The sequence below is a fragment of the Vulpes vulpes genome, chromosome X (assembly GCF_048418805.1).
Source record: "Vulpes vulpes isolate BD-2025 chromosome X, VulVul3, whole genome shotgun sequence".
In the NCBI taxonomy this organism is placed as follows: Eukaryota; Metazoa; Chordata; class Mammalia; order Carnivora; family Canidae; genus Vulpes; species Vulpes vulpes.
The window spans coordinates 31,184,351-31,205,772 of record NC_132796.1 but is presented as its reverse complement, the minus strand read 5'-3'; the positions used below and the strand labels follow the sequence as shown (position 1 = coordinate 31,205,772).

The window sequence follows — 21,422 nt, the reverse complement described above, 5'->3', positions numbered from 1 at the left end:
TGACAGTGGATATTACAAAGTGTCTCTGGTGTTACACTCACCATTCCACTCAACAATAGTAGAATGAATACACATTCTTCTTAAATCAACATGGAACACTGTCCAGGACAGATCAGATGTGAGGCCCCAAAGCATATCTTAATACATTTAAAAAAATGTAAATCATACAAAGCATCTTTTCTTATCACAATGGAATGAAAGTACAAATCAATAATGGGAGAAAATGTGGAAATTCAATTTGGAGATGAAACAATAAACTCTTAATCAATATTTTAAAGAAGAAGCCACAATGGAAATTAGAAAATATCTGACGATTGAAAATGAAAACACAGTATACAAAACTCATGTGGTGCAGTGAGAGCAGCACTAAGAGGGGAATTCATAGTAGCAAAAGCATACTTTAAAAAGATTAATCTAAAATCAACAACCTGTGGTGCCTGGGTGGCTCAGTAGGTTAAGCATCTGATTCTTGATTTCAGTTCAGGTCTTGATCTCAGGGTCATAAGTTCAAACCCATCAAATAAAATAAAATAAAATAAAATAAAATAAAATAAAATAAAATAAAAAACAACTAATCGCACATTGTTATGGAACTAGAAAAAGAAGAGCAAACTAAACCCAAAACTAACAAAAGGAAGGAGATAATGAAGATCAGAGTGGAGGTAAATAAAACAGAGAAAAACAATAAACAAAAATATTGGCTCTTTGGAAAGGTCAACATAATTGGCAGACCTTTAAAGTAATTAAGAAAAGAGGAATGGAGAGTCAAATTAATAAAATCAGAAATAAAGTGGGGACATTATGTTGTTTTTACCAAAATAAAAAGCATTATAAGAGAATACTATGAACAACTATATACCCCCCACATTGGGTAACTTAGATGAAATGATCAATTTCCTAGAAGTACAGAATCTATTAAAACTGCTCATGAATAAGAGATAACCTGAATAGACATAAAACTAGTAAAGGGATTGAATGAGTAATCAAAACTCTTCCTACAAAGAAAAGCCCAGGACGAGATGGCTTCATTGTTGAATTCTATCAAATATTTAAAGAAGACTTAATATTAATATTATTTTTTTCTCAAACACTTAAAAATTGAAGAGAAGGGAAAACATCCTAACTCATTCTAGGAGGCCAGCAATGTCCTGATAGAAAAACAAAGATAGGACAAGAAAAGAAAACTAAAATCCAATATCCGTGATGAACATTAATATAAAACTTTTCAACAAAATACTAGCAAGTTGAATTCAGCAGCACATTATAAAGATTATATACTATGGTCAAATGGGATTCATTCCAAGAATCAATGAATGAATGAAGGAAGGAAGGAAGAGTGGTTCAACATACACAAATCAATCAACATAATAAACCGCATTAACAGAATGAAAACAAACATGATCACCTCAACTGATGAATAAAAAGTATTTGGCAAAATTCAACATCCTTTCATGATAAAAATAAATTAGGGATGGAACTGGAGGGTATTATGCTGAGTGAAATAAGTCAATCGGAGAAGGACCAACAGTGTATGTTCTCATTCATTTGGGGAATATGAATAATAGTGAAAGGGAATATAAAGGAAGGGAAAAGAAATGTTGGGAAATATCAGGAAGGGAGACAGAACATAAAGACTCCTAACTCGGGGAAACGAACTAGGGGTGGTGGAAGGGGAGGAGGGCGGGTGTTGGAGGGGAATGGGTGACGGGCACTGAGGTGGACACTTGATGGGATGAGCACTGGGTGTTTTTCTGTATGTTGGTAAATTGAACACCAATAAAAATTAATTAAAAAAATAAAACCATTTTATCATAAAAAAAATAAATTAGGGATAGAACTTCCTCAAAAAGCCACATATGAAAATTCGCAGCTATTATCAAATGAGGGGTAAGAGACTAAAATCTTTTCCTCTAAGATCAGAAACAAGACAAGGATGTCTGGTTTAGCCACTTCTATTCAACATAATACTGGAATTTCTTGCCAGAGCAATTATGCAAGAAAAAGTAATAAAGGTATCCAAATTGGACAAGAAGAAGTATAATTATATTTGCAGATGACACAATTTCATATAGAGAAAACCTTAATGATTACATACAAAAAAATGTTAGACCTAATAAATGCATTCAGTAAATATGCAGGATACAAAATCAATAAACAAAAGTAGTTAAATTTCTATACAATTGTAATGAACAATTTGAAAAGGAAACTTAAGAAAAACAACTCAGACAAAGCTTATTTGGATAAGCCTACATAATGTTAAACAATATGTTTGCACTGAATAATAAGGGAACCTAATCAATATTTCAAATACTATGAAATACTCTCAAGAATTAAAAGCACACATTCTCTATTCTTTCTCATTTCAGCCTATTTATATACTCAGCATATTTTTCTTCCTCCAACATACCCATCTAAACATTACAGTTTTATTGTCCCTTAACAAAAAGAAATTGAACAATAATTTGTAAAACAATTCAAAAGCCTTACACGAGTATAACAAGACTGTATATTATATGCCAGCATGAGAAATTAAGTATTTATCTCAAAAATTAGAAATAAATGAAGAGAACTATGGAATTATAGGTCTATATAGTAGCTAATGTTTTAACTGAAAAAACACTTTAAAACAATGTATCTTAGAATTATGCCATGAATTTATACACAATTTCTTTCCAGTAAAAAAAACCTTTCTCTTGGCAATTTAATTTTATTTCTATACAATTACATTTTTATTTTTCATTTTTTTTAAAGATTTATTTATTTATTCAGAGAGAGAGAGAGAGAGAGGCAGAGCCACAGGCAGAGGGAGAAGCAGGCTCCATGCAGGGAGCCCGACGTGGGACTCGATCCCGGACTCCAGGATCACACCCTGGGCCGAAGGCGGTGCTAAACCGCTGCACCACCGGGGCTGCCCCACAATTACATTTTTAAATTGCATCTTAATTTTTGGTTATGAATTGCTATGGTAGAAGAGACAAGCATCAAATTCTTCTAAACTTATTACAAAGAGTAACATTAGACTCAGTAACTATCAGCAATGAACCCTTCAACCAAATGCAGGAAATAATGATTATGAAAATACGTGTTTCAAAAGGTGATAATATTTTTCCACACTAAGCATGTGTGGTTATTTGACTTCCTATATTCCTCTGTTCGGGCTAAAGCCAACCAATCCAAAGGGGAACAATAGTAAATAAAAGGTTGTTTGTTGGTACCTCAGTTTATCAGAGTGATAAAAAAACTATAAGACTATTTTGGAAAAACTCTGGGTATAACAGAAATAATAGTAGTGTACAAAGCAACTCTCTAAGATAGAGCATCACTGACTTAATGGAGGCTTTCAGTTTGTCTGAAATGAGTGTTACTAAAAAAATCTAATAGGGATTGTAATTACAGCTGTTATATTTTCAATAGCTCAAGCTTTTATTTTGACAAGTGGATTTTTTTTCTCTACTAAACAGTCTACGTATTTGATTTTTTTAAAATGCATTTGTAATGGTCAAAACAAACATTTCCTAGTATATAGCTTGTTTTTCATTAGGAATTGTTTTTCTCTAATGCCATACTATCTTGTAAAATGTCAATATCAGGCTCAAGTTTAAAGCCTGAGCAATGCAGTTTTATATCAATGGTTAGTCTTTTGAAAATAATGTAAAATACCATTTATTGAATTTGGGCGTATGCTGAATGCCTCCCATTCATTATCTATTGAACCCCTTTAATGAGCATAGACATTAATTCCTCGTTAGACTCATTTTAAAGCTGAGCAACCTGGGCTGTACAGAAGTTCTGTAACTCACTCCAGGTCCTATAGTTAGTAAGTGACAAAGGCATACGTTTACCTGACATAGAACGTGGAAAATGGCACATTATGTCTAACTATCACCAAATATACCACAGAAGAAATGGGCTTTTCGCTGGAAAAATAGCAAAATAGCTCACATACTTACAAAACACTTATTTTGACCTAAAGTAATAGGTTTCAGATACTGCTCACTGATTATCTAAACTATTTCACCCTTTAGAAAACTTCCCAAAACAAGTTTCCATGGCAACAGCTGAACCTGGCAAGGTCTTTGACCTCTTTGCACTTCGTTCCCCCACACCCATCCTGCTTTCTCTCTGGCTTCATGCTTCACCACTCCCTATCGCTAATGAGGAATATTATGGTTAAGGAAAATTTCTGAATGGCTGGGCCTTTATCACCTTGTGAATTTCTTGGAGGTACGTTAATTCTGTTGAGAAGGGTTTTCATAAATATCTGCTCTATGCACATTATACTACACATGATAAAATGAATTTTAATTGTTTTGTTTCTCTAATACACTACCTGAAAATATCTGAAGCAAGACTAAAAATGAAAGCCAAAGGATATCTCTGTTGACCCTTTTCCTTCCTTTCTCTCTCTTTTTCTTACTTCCTTTTAACCACATTTCTAACTCATTTTCTTTTGTTTTATTTTCCCTCTCTAGAGGACCAAAAGGCAAGCTGGAAAAACAAAACTTGATGGCTAAGAAACCCAGTGCTGTGGCCATATCTGCTTTTATTTTGTGTATAATAACAGCTCTTGTCATCTATTCCCTTTAAGCTCTTAATTTTTAAGATAAAACATATAGTAGTCTAGCATCCAATTGTAGTTGTTTAGGAATCCATTTTTTTTTGTGGTATTATACTGTTTGTTCTTTCTTTTTTTTTAATTTAATTTTATTTATTTATGATAGGCACACAGTGAGAGAGAGAGAGAGGCAGAGACATAGGCAGAGGGAGAAGCAGGCTCCATGCACCGGGAGCCCCATGTGGGATTCGATCCCGAGTCTCCAGGATCGCGCCCTGGGCCAAAGGCAGGCGCCAAACTGCTGCGCCACCCAGGGATCCCCTGTTTGTTCTTTCTATAACACATTTTTGAAGTGTGCATAACAGAAGACACAATAGACAATAGAGAAAGATTAATAAAATCTGCAGGGTTCAGATTTCTGTTGTAGAGGATGGTTCATTATATTTTAGCTTTAGCAAGAAGCTATGCTTTCATTACTGGGGCAAAATGTGAAAGCAGTAGTAATCTAGGTTGTCATTAAAACCACATGTTTCTTCTTGATTCATGAAAGAAAAAGTGATAAATTGCATTTCATCAATATCAAAAACTTGTATAATCTTTCACAGTGTATACATATATCAAATCATCATACTGTGCATCTTAAATATACACAATTTTTATTTGTCAATGCTGGGAAAAAAATTCTGCTACTCAATAGACACCATTAAGAAAATCAAAGCAAAAACCACACTTCAGGAGAGAAGATTTTAAAGAATGTATCTGATAAAAAACATGCATCCAGAATCAATTTTTAAAACTCTGAAAATTCAGCAACCAAAAAACAAACAACTCAATGTAGGGAGAGGGATGGGCAAAAGATTTGAGAAAGCATTTCAGAAGAAGACACATGATGACAAAGAAGCACAGGAAAAGATGCTTAACATTATTATTCATTATAGAAATGTAGGTTAAAACCACCCTGTAATTGTACTACACATAGGTTAAAGTGGATAAAATTGAAATGGCAAACCCTACTACGTATGGTCAAAGATATAGAGAAACTGGAACTTTTTTTTTTAAAGATTTATTTATTTATTCATTCAGAGAGAGCGAGAGAGAGGCAGAGACACGGGCAGAGGCAGAAGCAGGCCCCATGCAGGGAGCCCAATGTGGAACTCGATCCCGGGTCTCCAGGATCACACCCCGGGCTGAAGGCAGCGCTAAACCGCTGCGCCACCGGGGCTGCCCGAGAAACTGGAACTTTTATGCAGTGCAGGTGGGAATGGAAAAAAGGAACAATCTCCTTGAGAAACTGTTGGCAGGTATTTCTTTAAACACTATAAATTCAACTACCATATTACCCAGCCATCCCACATATAAGTGATTTACTCGAGATGAATGAAAGTATATGCCCATGCAAAGATTTTTATATCTGCTCATATCAACTTATTTGTTATTACCAAAAAATGGAAAATCCCAAATGCCCATCAACAGGTACATGAACAAATTGTGGTATATCCATTCAATGGACTACTCCTCAGCAATAAAGGAATACTATTGATACAGGCACTGTGTGGATAGATCTTAAAATAGTTATGTTGCATAAAAGAAAACAACCTCTCAAAAGGGTATACATTGTATGATTTCATTTTTATACGTTGCTACCAAATGCACATAAAGTGACAAAAAAAACCCCAGGTAAATTATTGCCTAGGGCAAGAGTGGTTTGTGGCATGAGGGGAGGGAAGGGGAGGCTGAAAGGATTAAAAATGGACACAAGGAAATTTTGGGTGATGACATATTCATTATTTGATTTGTAACCTTGGATTCATAGTTGTATGCATGTGTTAAAGCTTCTCAAATTGTATTCTTTAAATATGCATGGTTTATTGTATGTTAAATATACCACAATAAAACTGTAAAAAGCATACTTTGTATTTCAGATATTTTACTCATTGCTACTGAGCAGGATAACAACAGGATTTGAGAACTGTCACCCCAAATTGAATGTAATGTTTAAGCAGGATGTGTAAGTGAAGTTCACAGCCAATTATGAGTATCTTTCCAGCAGTATATAGTATCGTGTATGAGATAATTAATGCAGGATAATTAATGCAGCATCATATTAAAGTCTTCATTATAAATCTATCTCTCATTTATCTATCACTTCTATTCATTTACATCTCTCAGTTCCATAAATTCATGTATGTTTCTCTGATATCAAATGCAACTGTTTGCTCATTTGTTTGGAATCACCATTCGAGGTGTCTTCTCAAGCCTCCATGTAAAGCCTTCATTTGTTTTGTTAATTTTACTTTAGACTTATTTCTATGAGTAATTTCTGCATGAAAAAAATGCATTTTAGTATTAAAAAGCATCCTTAGGCTCTATCTGAACAATAAAATGGGGGAGATTGCTTTTTCATAAAAATGCTGTGTGGTGAGAGGCAAATGTTGACAAGTATTTGTAAAATATTTTGAAGTTCCTTGTTAAAAGAAAATGCTAAAAAAAAGTATTAGTTTCAGTATTTCTTTTTTTCTTTTTATTAATTTAAGGGTGGGGATGAGGCCAAGGGAGAAGGAGACAGAAAGAATCTTAAGCAGGCTTCATGCACAGAACAGAGCCCAATCTCAAGACCCTGAGATCATGACCTGAACTGAAATCAAGAATCAGATGCTTTATCAACTGAGCCGTCCAGGCATCCCTAGTTTCACGATTTCTGAATCTTACAAGTCTACTAATCTCAACCAGTTATGCTTAGTTCCCCACATATTAGGAAATTATCTTTGAAGGGTGATTAGAATTTTAAAATTTTCATAAAAATGTATGAATAAATTATAATAAATCCATGTATCTGAGATTCTTAAGCAAAAGTCTTACATGAGAAAAGCCAAGGATCTGCCAAATCATATTTTTCTTTTACTGTAAATAACTCCTCACAAAATACACAATTCTTTTGACTGTTAAAGTAGGACACACACACACACACACACACATACATACTCACACATATACACATACCCAGATTAAAAGAAAGATTTCCTTTCCGTAATAATGCTACATATACCTTAGCAGTTTAAAATTTGAATATAAAGAGCAACCTAAATTTATATTCAATAGAGCATCCATAGCCTGCCTTGCCCTCCCAGGAAGAACTATGTTTCTGACACATAATCAAGAATTACAAGCGAGTGTTGTATCAATTAAATGTGGGCCTCATGGCAAACACTGGAGATGCAAGAGTATCTTCCTTCAGTTTAATGAAGTCAATCCAGTTATCAAATTTATGTTTTTCTCCAAGTTTATAAACCTTTGTTCTCAGATTGTTGCTGCACTCCTCTTATTGTACTACCAAGTAATTTCTGAAATATTTTAGAAGCAATTCTATTTTTGAAATGTATTGATTCTTCTATTCAGCATTGACCAGATACCTGCAGCTATATGCCAGATGTTGGTCTGGAGGCCAGTGCTTGGCCTGGCAGTCAAAGGACAAATTATCTCACATAAAGGCATAAAAAAACAGTATATGCCATCACTTACTGATCTAGTAATATGGATGAATTTATCTGTAACCAATCATCTGAGTGGTCCTTGAGACTAGAATATTTATTTTGATTTTGGGAACAGGTGCTGGAAGAAAAAGTTTAGTGCTCACAAACCCTGAAGGGTAATGCCACACAGATGGCCAAAGCTGTCATGAAACATCAGAGCACAGGTGGCAGGGGAAAGCAGACATAGTAAAAGCAAAGAGGAGCGCCCAAAGGAGCACGAGAGGATCCAAGCAAACCCAATTCATTCTCTCCAGAAGGCCCTGCTTTTGCAAAATATTTCCTTCACCTAAAGAAGCAAGAAAAATGCTTTATAGCAACCAACATTTGTTTTGAAGACTAGTGGAATATGACTGGTTTTCATGCCTCCACAACTATGTCCCAGTCCACAATGGCGATGGGAAGAAGCCAGTAAGACCCAAGTTCAGTTTCAGCCAAGTTTCTGTCATTTTCACTGAGACAAACTCAGATAGAGTGGGGATTAAAGAAGCTGCAAAGCCCACTGGAAATTCATATTGTATTAGGGGATTTTTAAAAAAATGGGAGATAACATATTAAGTAAGTGTGCTAAACATTATTTGAGCACCTACTAGATGAGCAGTTTTTATAAACTCCCATTTAATGCCCATGACTACCCTGAAAGATTAAACACTATCAATATTTTACATGTAAGAAACCTGAGGTCAGTGAGGTGAGGTCAAGGTCACAGAACTGGAGAATGATATAATTGGATGCCGAAGTCACGTTTGACTTCTGAATATATTCCTTTGCAACACAATAACAGTAAAATAGGAAACAGCAAAGTTAAAGATATGCAATTTTACCAGTGCAATGTGGTGGTTCACATGAATATAGTACCCAAGCTTTAAATGAAAAATGCAAATTTAAATAGCACTACTTCTGCTCAGCATCACGCTCTGAAAATACATGTGATAGGCAGTGCCTCTCATCACATACAATATTAGAAATCAAATTTTGAACTTAATTTGTATTTTAAAGATGGCAACTGGTAATATACATCTTTCTGGAGAGTGTATAATTTCAGAGAGTAGCAGAATGCTAAATATAAAAACGATTTCTATCTTGTTTAAACATAGGCCTAACATAAGAACTTTATTGTGCACACAGAAAAATTTTGTTTTGACACTAAACAGAAGTTTATGGGAAATTTTTTTTAAAAGTCTTTAGCAAAGCTGACTAAAAGCTTTGTTTGCAATTGTTTGGACGAGGCTTTCTTGTGCCAATGTCATAACAGATTTCATTCCAGTGTAAGAACTTCCGAACTGCAAATTTGCAGAAATGAATCTTAGCTATAATTTACAATTGTATTGAACTGAATGAATACAATCACTTTCCAGCAAGTAAAAGACCACTTTTAGCTGCTATTGAAAAAATACAAGGTAATTGCTGGCTACATCAAAAATGATCATTGCTACCTATTTTCTGGAGCTACCATATTATCAAGGGTCATGGATAACAGGAGAGAATCTCAGACTACTCTATCATGAATGTTCAGGGCAGAGACTAAATTTACTAAAATGACTGGAAACCACCTTAAACATGGATTCTCAATATTTGGTTTTGTAATGTGGAACAAAGAGTTAAAACATGGGGATCCCTGGGTGGCTCAGCGGTTTAGTGCCTGCCTTCGGCCCAGGGCATGATCCTGGAGTCTCGGGATCGAGTCCCACATCAGGCTCCCTGCATGGAGCCTGCTCCTCCCTCTGCCTGTGTCTCTGCCTCTCATTCTCTCTCTCTGTATTTCTCATGAATAAATAAAAAGAAAAATAAAAAAAATTAAAAAAAAAGAGTTAAAACACCCTGATGAGGGCATTGTACCATCTAAAGCCTTGATAGTGTAAGTAAATGCTATGTGAAAATATTCTTTAATTTTTTTCATTTTTAATTTTTTACCTGAGATACAATGAACATATAACATTGCATTAGTTTTAGGTGTAAAAGTATTCTTGTTGTTTAATATTTAGAGATCATTTTAGGCTAACATGCCATGATCAACATACTAAATTATTTCAGCCTGAGTTTTGCTCATACATTTAAATGACTTGCAATTCAATAAATTATCCTTGTCACTGCCTTTCTCTTTTGTACTTCTGTCAACTCTGTGGACAAAGGTAAGATATTCAACTACTCGAGTTCACGTTACTCCTTTCTTTGGTCACAAATAAATGCTATTAATGATTGTAAGAATTTCTAAAGACTTTTTCCTAGGAGATGAAAGTATGTTTCTCAAAAGAAAGAGTTTGGAGGAGATAATTATCAGATCTTATACTTAGGTTAATAAAGTCAAATGTACTAATTAACAATTAGATTAAAGTTGTTTAAAAATATTTAGGGGAGCACCTGGGTAGCTCAGTCAGTTAAGCATCCAACTCTTGATTTTGGCTCAGGTCATAATCTCAGGGTTGTGAGATCAAGCCCTGAGTCAGGCTCTGCACTCAGCAGGGAGTCTGCTTGGATTTTCTCTATCCCTCTTCCTCTATCCATCTCTCCATTTGTGCTCTCTCTTCCACCATCTCTCTCAAATGAATGAATGAATGAATGAATGAATGAATGAATGAATCAATCTTTAAAAAATATATTTAGGGATTGTCTTTTCTATAATATGTTGGAAGAGATGTTCAGAAAATCCTCTCTCAACTGAAAATTTTAGGTTAAACACACATAGAAGCTAAGAAAGCAGGGATCCGTTGTATTGAGTCATCACTGGAGATGACATTTGTTCTGAGAAATGGGCTACTTTGTGATGGCCTGGAGTGTTAGATCTTGGGGCCATAAATGGGAATCAGGGAACGAAACTGTCAACTAAAGAGCCGACACTTAGATGGCTTAGAGTCAAGATTTCACATTATATTTTTGGACCACCAGGCCCCAAACTAATTATTTAGCTTCTCAGCTCTTCATCTTTCATCATACAAAGGAAATGAAGAGGTATTCCTACAAGTTTAGATAGTCTCCTGTTTGTTGTTATTAAATTTGCTTTTTAAAGTTATATTACAACCTTGATATTCACAAGCTGGAGGGTACTGAGCAGATCAGTGTGATATCCTCATAAGGAGCTCAGAACAGTTATACCAGAGACACAGGCATTCCTATGTAGACTATTAAAGAGCAACTGGACTGAATTATTAGAAAAAAGTGATATGTATGTTATATAAAATTGTACAAACTTAATTCTTACATGTACAAGTTCATTTTCTTATGCTATATAGGAGTGAGTTGCTCTATGTTGTAAACATGTATGATTATAGTTATCCCTAAATCATATTCATGAACCATGTTATCACAATCAAAATAAATTTAAGGATTATTGTTACTAACATATATCCCAACCACTAAAGCCTAATCATCTTCACCTCAACATTAGTCTTGTATAAAAACTCAAGCCTCTACCTGAGACAAATGGAAATTTAGTTATCTATTTCACAACTATAAATAGAAACAACTTATTACTATATCTCTATATTTTGCTACATAGTAATCCTGTAATAATGGGACAGTAATATTAGCTTTTTGCATTCTAATATTGATCCAGACCAATGAGGTCACTATCTGGGCATTAGGGAGAGAGTTAAGTCATCATGTTTTCATGCATTCAGTCATTAACACAGGATTTCTGTCACGCCTTCTTACACAGTATTTTTGTTTGCTGGGTTTTGTCTGTGTCTGTCTGTTTTCCTCTAAGATCACATGCTTTCATTTCTAGGTTGACCGATTCAGTATTTTTCCAATTTTTTTTGAAATTAGTTGACATAAAAAGATAATTTTCAAATCAAGATAAAACTAGGCTTTCCCTCTTTTTTTTTTTTTTTTTAAAAGATTATTTATTTAGTTGAGAGAAAGAGACCATGCAAGCAGGGGAAGAGCAGAAGGAAAGGGTCAAGCAGACTCCCTGCTGAGAGGGGAGCCTGACTTGAGGCTCGATTCCATAACCCTGAGATTATGAACTGAGCCAAAATCAAGAGTCAGTTAACCAATTGAGCCACCCCAGCACCTACAGGCCTCCCTTCCTGATCGCTTCAATTTCTAAATTTAATTTTTAATATTTTTTTTAGCTTTTGTCAGTTTTTTATATTAAGGTTTTATTTTAATTCCAGTGCAGTTAACAAGCAGTGTTATATTAGTTTTAGGTACAATATGGTGTTTCAACAATTCTATACATTACTCACTACTCATCATAATTGTACTTTTAATTCCCTTCATCTGTATCACTTATTCTCCCGCACCAACCTCCCTTCTTGTAACCATCAATTTGTCCACTATAGTTAAGAGTTTATTTCTTGGTTTGACTTCTTTCTCTCTCTCTTTTATCCCCCCTTTGCTCATTTGGTTTGTTTTTCAAATTCCACATACGAGTGAAATCATATGGTATTTGTCTTTCTCTGACTTATTTAACTTAGCATTATAATCCCTAGCTCCATCCATGTCATTGCAAATGGTAAGATTTCATTCTATCTTTATGCCTGAATAATATTCTGTTATATATCTATCTATCTCACTTCTCCATTCCTTTGTCGATGGACACTTGGACTGTGTCCATGATTTGGCTATTATAAATAATGCTGCTATAAACATAAAGGTGCATGTGTCCCTTTGAATTAATGTTTTTCTATTGCTTGGGTAAACACCCAGTAGTGCCATTACTGGATCATAGGGTAGTTCTATTTTTAACTTTTTGAGGAAACTCCATACTGTTTTCTGCAGTGGCTGCACCAGTTTGCATTCCCACTTCCTCGCCAACACTTGTTGTTTCTTATGTTTTTTATTTTAGGCATTTTGACAGGTATGAGGTGACATCAGTTATAGTTTAATTCCAGTATAGTTTTGATAGTCTTGTTGATTGTTTTCTTTGCTATGCAGAAACTTCTAATTTTGATGTAGTACTAATGTTTTACTTTTGCTATTTCTCTTGCTTCAGGAGACATATCTAGGAAAATGTTGCTATGGCTGATATTAGAGAAATTACTGCCTGCGGTCTCTTCTAGAATTTTTGTGGTTTTGGGACTTTTAAGTATTTAATCCATTTTGAATTTATTTTTGTGAATGGCATAAGGACGTGGTCCAGTTTCATTCATTTGCATGTAGCTGTCTAGTCTTCTTGGCACCATTTTTTGAGGAGACTTTTTCCCATTATATATTCTTGCCTCCTTTGTTGAAGATTAATTAACCATAGAATTGGGGGTTTATTTATGGATTTTCTATTCTGTTCTACTGATCTATGTGTCTATCTTTGTTCCAGTACCATTCTGTTTTAATAACTACAGCTTATGGGGTGTCTGGGTGGTTCAGTTGGTTAAGCATCTGACTCTCGATCTCAGCTCAGGTCTTGATCTCAGGGTTGTGAGTTCAAGTGCTGCACTGGGCTCCATGTTGGGTGTAAGGACTACTTAAGAAAAAAATTACTACAGCTTTGTAGTATAACTTGAAGTCTGGTGTTGTGATACCTCCAGTTTTTTTGTTTAAGATTTTATTTATTTATTCATGAGAGATGAGAGAGAGAGAAAGAGAGAGAGAAGGAGAGAGGCAGAGACACAGGCAGAGGGAGAAGCAGGCTCCATGCAGGGAGCCTGATGTGGGACTCGATCCCGGGTCTCCAGGATCACACCCTGGGCTGAAGGTGGTGCTACACCGCTGAGCCACCGGGCTGCCCCCAGTTTTTTTTTATATTTATTTATGTATTTATGAGAGACAGAGAGAGTCAGAGACATAGGCAGAGAGAGAGAAGCAGGCTCCTCGCGAGGAGCCTGATGTGGGACTCAATCCCAGGACCCTGGGATCACAACCTGAGCCGAAGGCGGACACTCAACCACTGAGCCACGCAGATGCTCCTCAGTTTTGTTTTTCTTTTTCAAGAATGCTTTAGCTTTTCGGGGTCTGTTTTCAGTTCTATGAAAAATGCTGCTGGTATTTTGATAGGGATTGCATTAAGCGTGTAGATTGCTTTGGGTAGAGTAGACATTTTAACAATATTTGTTCTTCCGATTCATGAGCATGAAATGTCTTTTCATTTCCTTGTGTCATTTTCAATTTCTTTCATCAGTGTTTGATAGTTTTCAGAGTACAGTTTTTGCACCTCTTTGGTTAAGTTTATTCTTAGATACTTTACTATTTTTGGTGCAATTGTAAATTGGATTGTTTTCTTAATTTCTCTTTCTGCTTCTTCATTATTGGTATATAGAAATCCAACAAATTTCTATATGTTGATCCTGTATTCTGCAACTTTAATGAATTCGTTTATCAGTTCTAGTAGTTTTTTTGGTGAAGTATTTCAGGTTTCCTACATTGAATATCATGTCATCTGTGAATAGTAGAGTTTTATTTCTTCCTTAGTGATTGGATGCCTTTTATTTCTTTTTGTTGTCTGATTGCTGTGGCTTGGAGTTTCAGCACTATGTTGAATAAAAGGGGTGAGTAGACATCCTTGTCTTATTCCTGACCTTAGTGGAAAAGCTCTGTTTTTCCCAATTAAGTATGATGTTAGTTGTGGGTTTTTCATATAAGGCCTTTATTATGTTGAGGTATGTTCTCTCTAAACCTACTTTGTTGAGGGTTTTTATCATGAATGGATGTTGTACTTTGTCAAATGCTTTTTCTCCATCTATTGAAATGATAATTGGTTTTTATCCTTTCTCTGACTAATGTGAAGTATCAAGTTGATAGATTTGTGAAAACTGAACCACACTTGTATACTGGGAATAAATCCCACTTGAACATGGTGAATGTTTGAAATTTTTAATAAAAAAATTTTTAAAGGAAGTATAGTTGTCAGACTTCTCAGTTAATTATATCACCTTCCTTAGTGTTGCTTACTATCAGAAATACATTTGACTCTCCTTTCTCCCTTATCTCTCCATATCCAATTTTCATCAGATGGAACTGTGGTGGACCCTATACAGCACAGCATCAATCATATTCCTCATCAGGAATGAAGGACTTATTCCTGTAGCTACAGGGAATGACACTGGAAGACACGAATGAGGTCAGCCTTCTTTGGGCATTGCCTTAGCTTGAAAAAAATGCCTTATCCAGGGTCAAACCCACTTCCGCATGTAGTCCACTTTCAATTACTTATCAACACAGCAGCATAAAGGTCCAGTCCCCTTCTCCTAACTTGGGACAATTCCAAAGGCCATCCTAGCTTAAGAGACCCCAATGAATTGACTAAAAGCCTTCACTGGACCTGTCTAGAAGCCTAATTTCTTTGTCTTTCTGGTCAACATACCTTCTTACCTTTCCTTTCACAAATGTTTATCATAATACATCCCCTAATAAATGTCCAGCTAATCTCCCATCTCAGAGTTTGAATTGCTGAAAACCCAAGTTGTTAGCATATCATTTCCCATTTTTATTTCTTTGAAAACGCTTCCTCTGTTGTTTAATCCACTATCACTGGTCTAGTGCAGTCTGCCATTAACTTTTTTCTTTCTTTTGTTTTAAACATTTATTTATTTGAGAGAGAGAGAGAGAGAGAGAGAGAGAGAGCCCATGCACTGATGTGCAAGCCGGGGGCAGGGAGTGGGGGGTTGGGGTCGCTGCAGAGGGAAAGGAGAAAGAGAATCTTAAGCACACTCCTCACTGAGCATGGAGCCCCACAGGGGGCTCAGTCTAGTGATACTGTGATCATGACCTGAGCTGAAATCAAGAGTTGGACACTCAACTGCCTGAGCCACCCAGGTGCCCCTACCCTTAACTTTCATTTAAAATGATCAATCTTCACTCTTTGTTCCATGGCCAAAGAGGCATTCAAATTCAAGCCTTCATAGCACACACTTGAAACATGATCGTAGCTCACTGCAGGCTGCTGCAAAAATTCCAAATCCATCCATTTTTCAAAATTTCTACCTACCAATCAGTATGACATGATACCCACTGTAGTATGTGCTCTTGGTGTCCCACAAAAATCCCATCTGCAGACAGTTTCCAAACACAGCATTGGTTTCCTATAACTTTTCCAGTAGGGATTGATGCATTGCCATGGGAATCTGCCCTAAGAGCAAACTTTAGCCAATGAGGGAGGGATTGGAGTTAGTGGATGATTACCACAATTTGCTTGTCCTTTGGCATGACAACATTCCCTGAAGGTTCCCAGTGAGCTTCCCCATGTCTCACCAGTAGTGTGATATCTAGCCTACTTTTTGTTGACGTTGTCCCTATAGCATATTACCTTCCCATTCCCTCAGAGTGCTTCCTGTGATCAACTCTCATCTAAGCCACTTGCAATTAAACTTTTCTCAAGGTCTGCTTTTAAGACAAGAAGCACAAATATTGAGAACTGATAAACTAGAACATTACCAAAGGCTTTTAAAGGATCTCTCAGATCCAACTGCCCTCTCTTGTCCCTCCTATCTGTTTTGTAGTTTACCTTTAGATTTTTCTTTCTAAAACTCTGTTGACTTATGCCCCTCAGACATCCTCAATGGCTCCCACTGTAGTAAGAAGTAAAACAAAATTTTGTCTGCCAAAGTCTGTCTGTATTTGTAACTGCATGTCAGCTGGCATTTTCCTACCACACACACTACAGACACACTTTTCTATTCATTACTGACATGAAGTATCTTCTCTGTGTTTTCAATAAGGTTGTTTCCTCTGCTGTAATGCCCTCTCCACCATATTGGCTAAGAAATCCCAGCTTATCCTTTTTTTTTTCCAGCTTATCCTTTGAAGTCCAAATCAAACCCATTATCCCCTAAAAAGACTTCTCATATCCCCAGTGTTAGGGTTAATATTTCCTGCTACTATGCTCTCCAGTCCCATGTTTTAAGCTTTTGGTATATCAGAGTGTACCTCGTACTGAGATGATTTATGGATATATATTTCCACCAACAGATAGGAATTCCTAGGAGGCAGGAGCCATGCTACTCATCTTTGTACCCATGGCTAATATTTGAAATAATTAACAAACTTATATTCTAGTCTGGCCAATGAAAAAGAACACCAAATCAAAGTCCTGGGGCACCCCAATGAGTCATATTTTAACCCTTTAGTTGCTGCTGGCTTGCTGGGAAGTCTTGAGGCGCCTGAGGGAGGGGCTGTGGTGGCTATCATGGCAAGGGTTTTCTTATAGTGGAGCTGAATTAATTGAGTATTTGCCAATACATAAGGAAAAGCATCTGTTATAATATTTTAACAAACAGATCATAATTGGTTGGATGTCAGCTTTGTTCACAACTACTATACTTATGGAGGCTTCCCAAGTTATAGGCCTTTTGTAAATAATTGTTATATCATTAAGAACAAACTGAAAAGGAACACAAATTTTTTTAAAAGACCGCTGATACATACATGCACATGGATACATTTCTTTAACCAGTACAAATAGGAATATTCTCATATACATATGAAAATTTTATAGTCTGGTTTTTTAATCACGTTAGATTAACAGCTATTCAGAAACAACTACATTTACACTGCTTCAAATATTGTAGACGTTTTCTAACAATAATATCAATGAAAATAGACTTGCCCTTCTTTCCAGGCTCACCTTCTCCAAATCATATCAACATTAATTCCCCTCTAAGGGACTGCCCTGGAAAGAGCAATCATGATAGTGTCTTGCAAATATTTTTCAAAATTATGAAGCCAGCAAAGCCTCTTGTGTAGCCAGCAACATTTACTAATTCATCCTCAACAGTGTACCTGGAGTTGCCTTTAACTCTGCTAAATTCCTTCTAAAGTCCTTCAAACCAGCATATGAAATGAGTCCATATCTGTTCAGTGAAAATATGTATTGAAATTTTATGGTCTCGGAAAGGCTGCCAAAACTAACAAAAATGACTATACAAAGGAAAGACATGTTAAATATGATTACTTAACTATTCTTAGCTCCATTTCCATAACTTTGAGAGTCTGATTCACAGGTAAGGGGTTTTGTTTCCGTAAGGGAGTCATAAATATTTCTAATACAACAATCTTGTGCAGTGAGGTTCCTCAAATTCCTTCTCATACATAGCAGAACTCTTTGCCTTCTGTAGAACAGGAAACTGAGATTTCATATGTTTATCAAAAATAATGGCAAATCTGAATGATTCACTGTTCTTTACAAAAGACTAGTTAACATGCCAAAACTAAGGGAAATCCACCAGATTTGTCATTTGATTATTAAAATGAGAAGTGAAATTTATATTTCTTAAAATCAATTTACATCTTCTGAATTGGGACACTTGGGTGGCTCAGCGGTTGGGTATCTGCCTGAGGCTCAGGGCGAGATCCAGGGTCAGGGGATCAAGTCCCACATCAGGCTCCCTGTGAGGATCCTGCTTCTCCCTCTATGTCTCTGCCTCTTTCTCTGTGTTTCTCATGAATAAATAAATAAAATATTTTCAAAAAATCTTCTGAATTACATAAAAAATGACATAATGTGCTACTTTATTGAAATGCTAGGAATAGGTTCACTGTAGCTCAAAATCTGCCTATCACACAAATTATTAATTGGTTTTGAAAATCCAAATGTCTGAAAAATGATGAGAAGATTTTGGAAGATGCTAGTAACTATGACTGGTGATATGTGAGTTCAAGCCTGCTAGGAGACAGTGGGGGTGGGCAAGTTGGCTCCTGCTGTACAGTACATTGTTACTGAGGTATTGAATTGATCACTGTGTTTGCCATTCTGAAGTTTCCCTTCTGCTTATTAATAGCATTGGCTATTAATATGCTTGTGTATAGACCCTTCTATGCTAAGTATGAACCCTCTCCTAAAACATTCTTTGTTGAGGCAAACAGGGTTGAGACAGTAGTTTTCCATGTAGCACAAGATTGCTACTAGGTGTATACTAACTACACTGCTTCTTTTTTTTAAAGATTTTATTTATTTATTAATGAGAGATAGATAGATAGAGTTGGGGGGCAGAGACACAGGTAGAGGGAGAAGCAGGTTCCACGCAGGGAGCCTGACGTGGGACTCGATCCTGGGTCTCCAGGATCAGTCCCAGGGCTGAAGGCGGCGCTAAACCACTGAGCCACCGGTGCTGCCTCACACTTCTAAATTATATCCATTTACCTACATTATAATGATTTCCTCAGAAGGATCCAACAGGGCATTTGATTCTCTCCCGAAGAAGACAACTTATTCCTTTGATGAATCATAGTCCCTTAGTTCTTCTCTATTACTCTTCTATACTTCTCAAGTACCTTCCCTTCAAAAGTTTATAGAAACACCCCTCAGCACTATTCCCATGCAGGCAATTCTGCTCAGGGACCATCAGAGCAATTTTTATAAATGAATACTTTATTAGAGACAAGGAAGGATACTTCACACACTAAAGACTGTAACCTATTTTTTCATGTATCAATTCAGTGCATATGCTTGTTTTTACAATACCTATTCCCATAAACAGACATTCTCATAAGATGTTGTCTGACTCATAAATTGGTATAAGTATTTGAAAGTATTTACCACAATTTTAAGTGTAAATACCCTTAACTAGATATTTCTACTTCTAGAAATTTGTCCAACACATACGTTCAAGTAAATGGCCAAGAATGTATAGCACTAGACATAAAATGTATGTCCCAAAGTTCAGATTATTCAGAAAGCTAATGACCAAAGTAGGAAACTAAATGTCCATCTGAGTCATTTATTAGAAAGGGAAAATGTAAACTATATTTTTAAATTCCTTCTCATCATGTATCTATCCTAGAATAATATTTCACTAATGGTTTTGTTACCTTTGAATACACCACGTTTCCAAGGGGATACATGGAGAATATATGGAACTGCATTATCAGGGTCTATGGTGATGTTTGGATTTCCCCGCACTATTGGAAGATCTGAAGTTACCTAGAAAAGAGATTTCAAAGAATTACATAATGTCAATATTTACATGAAATTTATGTAACAAGTTAAAGCATAGGAAAAAAATGAAAATGTAAATACTTCCATTAAAACTGTTCACCTTAAAAAAATAAAAAAAAATAAAACTGTTCACCTTTAAATGAAAAGCAAACCAGAAAAACACTATATACAGTAAAGAAAGATCAGAGGAGACTTCTGAAAAAATAGGACAAAAAATGATTCTTATGAAAAGAACAATGCTTATTTTGTTGCTACTTGTAACAAGATCACTGATGCTTAGATATCCTGAATATCTTTTATAGGCCATGCATAATTTTCTTTATGCATTTCGATGTACAAAAGATGAACCATTTCAATGCATTCTACATCAATATTAATACAGCAAATAAAGTATATTTAAGCAGCATTCGACCATAACTCTGGTTGAATCCAACTTTCAGATCACTGAATGGTACATTTTACTACCCCCCACTCTCTAGGAAAACACTAATCTACTTTGGGTCTATAGACTTGCCTCTTCTGAACAATTTGTAGGAAAGAAATCATAACATGTGGTCATTTGTGACTAGCTTTTTTTTTTTCACTTAGCATCATGTTTTCAAGGTTCATCTGTATTGTGGTATATATCAGTACACCATTTCTTTTCATGATACTAAATTGTCATGATATGCCACATTTTGTGTATCCATGTATAAGCTGATGGTAATTTGGGTTGTTTCCATTTTGGTCTATTATGAAAAATGCTGCTATAAAAACATGTGTGAGCTTTGAAGTGGACATAGATGTTCATTTCTTATGGATGTGTATGTATCTAGGAGTGGAACTACTGGAGCAAATGGTAACTCATCGTTTAACCTTTAAAGTTACTGCTTTCCAAACCTGTTGTTGTCTGACTTATAAATTAGTATAAGTATTTGAAAGTATTTACCACAATTTTAAGTGTAAATACCCTTAACTAGATATTTCTACTTCTAGAAATTTGTCCAACACATACGTTCAAATAAATGGCCAAGAATGTATAGCACTACACATAAAATGTATGTCCCAAAGTTCAGATTATTCAGAAAGCTAATGACCAAAGTAGGAAACTAAATGTCCCTCTGAGTCATTTATTAGAAAGGGAAAATGTAAACTATATTTTTAAATTCCTTCTCATCATGTATCTATCCTAGAATAATATTCCACTAATGGTTTTGTTACCTTTGTGACTGTACTATTTTCTTTTCTACCAACAAGGCATAATGGCTCCTATTTCTCTACATCTTCCCTCCAAGTTTTTACTCTCATTTTGCTTATAGCCATCCTAGTTAAGTGTGAAGTGGTATCTGATTGTGATTCTGATTTGCATTTTTCTAATGGCTAATATGTTGAGTATCTTTTCATGTGCTTATTGATCACGTGCATATCCTTGCTGGGGAACTGACTATTCAAAGTCTGTATGTTTTGGGGTGCCTGATAGCTCGGTGGGTTAAGCATCTGACTCTTGATTTTGGTCCCCCAAGTTTTTCTTGAGTAAACACTCCTCAGATTG

At 35.7% G+C, this 21,422-nt stretch overlaps 1 protein-coding gene across 1 annotated transcript in view; it reads right to left on the bottom strand.

Annotated features, from left to right (window-relative positions):
• Positions 1–21,422, bottom strand: part of CFAP47 (cilia and flagella associated protein 47) — a 503,092-nt gene that overhangs the window by 150,680 nt on the left and 330,990 nt on the right. The window contains exon 49 of the mRNA XM_072744557.1: positions 19,765–19,876. Coding sequence (XP_072600658.1) covers positions 19,765–19,876 — 112 coding nt within the window. The remainder of the gene's footprint in view (positions 1–19,764; positions 19,877–21,422) is intronic.